At 34.2% G+C, this 5,939-nt stretch overlaps 1 protein-coding gene across 1 annotated transcript; it reads right to left on the bottom strand.

Annotated features, from left to right (window-relative positions):
- Positions 1-440: 440 nt before the first annotated feature.
- On the bottom strand, positions 441-1,493 carry LOC141660680 (uncharacterized). The gene has a single exon (XM_074467666.1). It carries the CDS (start codon positions 1,491-1,493, stop codon positions 441-443), a length of 1,053 nt encoding a protein of 350 aa, XP_074323767.1.
- Between the last annotated feature and the right edge of the window lie 4,446 nt (positions 1,494-5,939).

Genomic DNA, 5,939 nt, shown 5'->3' with positions numbered 1-5,939 from the left:
AAAAAATAGGACAGTTGGAACATATTTTCTTAGAAGCGGAGAAAGTGTGAGCAGACAATTTAATTTGTGCCTTCTTGCGGTTCTTAAGTTACATCAACATTTACTGAAAAAGCTTGCATCAATAACAGAGGATTGCAAGTCAAATAGATGGAAATCCTTCAAGGTACATGTTGGAATATATATAAAATTTACTTAATTAATTAAATAATTAACTTTAATGATTTATATGTGGGTATAAAAGATTACATTTTAATCTTGTAGAATTGCTTAGGAGCTCTAGATGGTACCTTTTTTTTTTGCTAAATTTAGTATATATCAACAAACAAGAACAAACAGGGATCTACCCAATGCTCTATGACAGGCCATAGAGAAGGAGCTATCTATAACCAATCTCAGAAAAAGATTGAAGATAGAAAGCTAAAATTAAAGCAAGATAAATACTAGATTCTAAATACGGGCGAAAGACTAGAAAGTAAATCAACCCTATTACAAATTGTTTTAGAAAACCAAATGGAACCATGCAATCTAGCTATAAAATCTCTGGTGATGCAATCCATTAGCTTCGAAGGACCAAGGATGCCGGAGTTGTGAGCTCGGGCATTACGCTCTCGCCAAAGGTGGTAGCAGAAAATTTGCAGGAGGCAGAGCCCAAGCACTCCTCGGAGCTTGTCCTCCAAAGCAGAAAGATGCTGCAGGAGGTCTATCCAAGTATTACCAACAACCGAGAGATCAACAAGAAGTAACAGTCGAACTAGGATCCATCGACTATAAGGACAGTGAACAAATAGATGAGAGTCCGTTTCTCGACCTCCAATACACAAAAAACATTGCTGAGACTCCGAGATGCCGAATCGATGCAGCCTGGACAATGTGTTAAGACGACCATGACAGAGGAACCATTCGTGGTGTGCAAACCTGTTGATTCTGAGTTTATGCCAAATTGCACCATGCCAATTTACAGTATCTCCCCTGGTTCTAATGGAGTTCCAAATGTTCCAGGTCTTAACCTTAGAAGTAACCAAACCATCCCAGAGCATACTGTCCAAACCATTCGGATTAAAAGCTAGAAAATCGAAAGTATTAAGCCAATGTTGTAAAAGAGGATCAAGGTGGTGGTGTCTAGCATTGGGAGCAGGTAAACACCAAGTCCCCGAACAAATGATTTTGCTAACCAGATCATTAGCATGCATACCACACTGGCTAATAATAGGAGAAGAATGCAGAGCAGCCAAGCAGGTCCCTCCCCACCATGGATCAAACCACAAAGAAACTGAATTACCCGTACCAATAGAGTAAGAAACAAACTGAATAGCAATGCATCTCAGTTTTAGAACCTTTCGCCATATCCAAGAACAGTCTGTTGGAATGTTAAGGGTCCAAAAATGCTTATTCTTGAGGACAGTTTCATTCACCCATCGAGGCCACAAACTGTTAGACCTTGTCACTACACGAAGCAAATGCCCGATGAGTTGAGCTTTGTTCCACTCTACCATGTTTTTTAAACCCAGCCCCCTTTCATCTTTTGGAAGACAAATCTTAGACCAAGCAACTTTAGCACCACCCTTATGGTTTATGTTTCCTTTCCAAAGAAATCAAGTTAGCAAAGACTGGATATTTGCATGGACAAAAGCTGGTAAGAGAAAGTGATTACACCATAATGCCTCGATAGCATTTAAAACGGATTTAATTAAAAGAACTCTCCCTGCCATGGACAATAAAAGATTCGCCCAAGATTGCATTCGAGAAGTAATTTTATCAATCAAAGGCATGCAGTCGTAAAAAATGAGAAGGGACGATATCGATTACGAAAAGGCAATCTTACAATGAATGTCTTAGGTGTATATACACCAAATATGGAATTTATATTTGTCTTACCTGGATGGGAAGGTTTCGCACATGATGGTCGTGTTCTACGAGATGCAATATCTAGGCCTAATGGTCTGAAGGTACCTCAAGGTAATAAAAATAACTAAAAATAATAAATGTATTGAGTTTATCAAGATTCATACTAAATTTATTTTTTTATTTTATTCAGGTTGTTATATTTTGGAAGATGCGGGTTATACAAATTATGAGGGGTGTCTTACACCTTTCAGGGGGCACCATTACCACCTGAAAGTATGGGAAAATCGACAACCAGCAAATGCAGAGTAATATTTTAATATGAGACACTCCAAAGCAAGGAATGTAATTGAAAGAAGTTTTGGCTTACTGAAGGGGAGATGGGGAATTTTAAAAAGCCCTTCTTTTTTTCCAATACGAACCCAAGCTTGTATAGTAACATCATGTGTTTTAGTACATAATTTGATTCGCAAACACATGCCCACATATCTTGAGGTTGATGATGATTCAAATAACAACGATAGTGATAGATATAGCGATAGCGAGGGAGATGATAGTGATGAAGAAGTTGAATACATTACCCTTGTTCAGTCATCTAATGCATGGACTACTTTCAGAAATGACTTAGCACAAACTCTATTTAATACTTGGAGAGCTAGTTAGGGATGCATTATTTTTGTTATCTACTTCAGTCATTTGTACGTTTGGAGAGCTAGTTAGGGATGGATTATTTTTGAAAATTTTATCTTTTGGAGTTTAATAAAAGTATTTTTTTTATTTATTGGCACTTAATATGTATAATTTGTTATGTATCATGTCTCAGTTTTATGTAGGATGGATACAAGTAGTCAAAGTTCAAATAGTGGAAGGGGGATGAACGAGCGTTTTTGAAAAAAAGAGGAAGAAGAAGCTTTAATTAATTGTTTGTTGGATATGAGTACTGGCCAACAATGGAAAGAGAAGGAGGCTTTAAAAATGGCTATCTGAATCACTTGGAGCTTATGTTGAACAACAAGTTTCCTGGTTGTGCTTTGAAAGCTATTCCCCATATTGAATCGAAAGTTAAATGGTTCAAAGATAAGTATGCTGTTATTTGTGAAATGGTAATTAGAACTTCTGGGTTTCAGTGGGATGATCAAACAAAAATAATTGTTTGTGAGAGACAACCTTATGATGATTTTTGCAAGGTAATGAAATATCAATTAATTTATTAATCATTAAAATATTCATATCATTGTTACTAATGCACTTTTTTTTAGAATCATCCCAAAGCTGGAGGATTGTGGAGGACTCCTTTCCCTTATATTGACAGGTTAGATCTAATATTTGGTGTTGATAGAGCCAGCTCATCTGAATTTCCAGAGGACTCTATACATAATCTTGAGAAGACTGTGAATCTGGACATTGATTATAGTGATGATGATTCTGAAAGAGATGTGTCCTAAGTCCAATCATGTATGATGATTTAGGAATAACTTTTATGTAAGCTGTTTTGATTTCATTGATATTAATAAAAGACTTATTTTGGTTTTATTGTGGGCTTTATCTATTTAAGTGTTTAAATAAGATATACCATAGTTTAGAGTAAAGCTTTTTATGGATTATGATGAGATCATAATAATGAGACCTAAAAGATGATAACTCTAAACTTAAATATTTCCTGGTCGTAGGATTACTAACTGGTAATTAGTAATCCGTCAAGATCGGTACATACTATGCTTGCTTCATTATGAAGGATGTCTGTTCTTATTGACATTTGTGTGGTGACACTATAGCTAGTATGTAGGTGCTTATTATAGAATAAGTTCACTGAACATGACTCACACAGCTGAACAACTGATGGAGTTCACTCACGTGTCAGCAGCTGTTCACATAGTGATAGTTGTACAAGTATCCGTAGACTTGAGGTCATCGTAGTCATCTTGTGTACACTGAACTATGCTTTGGTTTAGTTCTTAGTCTCTATGGACAATTATAAGGGCTCTACTGGGTATATAAATTTGTACACGAAGATAGTGTATGATCAATAAAGGATCTACCCCTTCCAGTAAAGGAAGAGAATGTTCAATGCTGATCCACTTATGCTAGTTCAGGAATCTCTGGCCATAGTGAATGAAATTAGAAAGGAGTTTCTAATTTACATTAAATAGAACTAAGCATAGTGAATGGGAAAGCAAATGATTAAATAAGATAGGCTTGACACAAGTTCCATGCCTTGTATTTAATCATGACATTGCAGGGTAGAAGGAATTGATTGTACGGTAACTACTCACTGAATATGTTCTTGGTATTCTAAGCAGTGAATTCGTATTACCCGGATAGTCGCGATATGCTGAGAAGTATCCCTCACGATGTAGAATAAATATGATTAATTTATTAATTAATCATATTTAATGAATTAGAGAATTTATATAAATAATGATAAAATAGTTTTATTATTATTTATTTCTACTACCGGCTTAATATTGAACCTACAGGGTCACACCATAAAAGAGAATGATTTAATAGTGGAGGAATTAATTAATAATGGCTGGTAATTATTTATTTATGAAATAAATAATTAATTAGCAGATTTAATAATTGATTAAATGAGATTTAATTATTTCTTAATATTATTAACTAAGAATTTAATTTTGGAAATTAAATCAAGTGAGAGAATTATTTTTCTAAAGTGTTTAGAAAATGGATTAATGATTAAAAGGTGTTTTAATTATTAGTTAATTGGTTAATAAGAATAATCAATTAAAGGGTTAATAATAATAATATTTTATGGAAAATTTTCAGCTGAAAATTTTGCCTATAAATATACTATTATAAACCCTATTTGCCTCAACTCAAATAATTAACCCTAATTCTAAAGTAGAACAAGAGGGAGGCAACTAATTCTCTCAACCTCTTCCTCCTCCATCACATTGTACTCTTGGTGGATACCGGTGGAGTGATTCACACTTGAGGAGCAGCTGCTAGGGATTTCCGTTCATCGTTCTTGGATCGCTATTAAAGACCTCCATCTTTCAATTAACGTAAAGCTTCTTGAGGTAAACATACTGAACTACGAATTAAATATTATTTTTCGCATGGATCCTGCAGAGGGTTTCATTTTTTTTAAGATTTAAATTTACGTTTTCGTTGCGTTTATGTGCTAAAAACCCTTCAATGGCATCAGAGCTACTTGCGAAAAGTTTTTAATTCGTTTATGTGTTTAACTGTTTTCGATATATGAGCATGTACGTGATTCGCCATGATTTGATGTTGATATAATATGCTTATATATGTATGGTTTTGAATATATGATATTCATGTGAGTTGTATAATCATAAGATGATTATGTAATCTGTATATATACTGATATATACATGATTTATGTTTGTTATAATTATGAGAATCATATTAAATACGGATTCTGAATTGGCTGCTGCAGATTTGCTGAAATCCGGGCCTGGTGTTCGATTTACGCAAACGAATACCCTATTTCATAGGTAAACGAGCGTCTGAACAAAACTGATAGCTAAATCTATCAACGACTCGTCTGTAAGGCATTTGACGTCGTTTACTTCCCGTAAACAGTGATTCTTTTTTTTCTGATTTGATTTTGATTTTTCTGATTTTTGTCATATTTTTTTTTATGATTAGATCATGGATAATATGATATGTTAAGATCAGATTATGTGTTTTAACATGCTTTTATGTGTTGTATGAGCATGGTGGATGGTTATGGCCTTTCGAGCTTAGTGTAATGGTTTTGGTTTTGGTTTTAAATACGACTTGCATGTCGTCAATCTTTGTAATCATAAATCTCGAATGTAACTCGAGTTATTCTTGTAAGTTCATTAGATTAGTTTTACTTTCAATTTATGTAATGTAATTGAAGACTCAAGAAGGCTATCCAATGAAGGTGATACAAAGAAGAAGACGAGGCATACAAGAAGTCTAAACAAAGAAGAAGACTTATGTAATAAGTAGTTGTATTTATTTCCATCACCATATTAGATTGACCTTGATCTTTATCATGAGCTTGATAAAGATCACATAGGATGGGGCCATAACCAAACACATTTACTTTATTGCACTTTACATTTACTTGTTTATTTAATTTT

Source organism: Apium graveolens, chromosome 5, assembly GCF_009905375.1.
Source record: "Apium graveolens cultivar Ventura chromosome 5, ASM990537v1, whole genome shotgun sequence".
Taxonomy (NCBI): domain Eukaryota; kingdom Viridiplantae; phylum Streptophyta; class Magnoliopsida; order Apiales; family Apiaceae; genus Apium; species Apium graveolens.
Note: the sequence above shows the minus strand (reverse complement) of the source record. Positions and strands in the feature narration are given on the sequence as shown.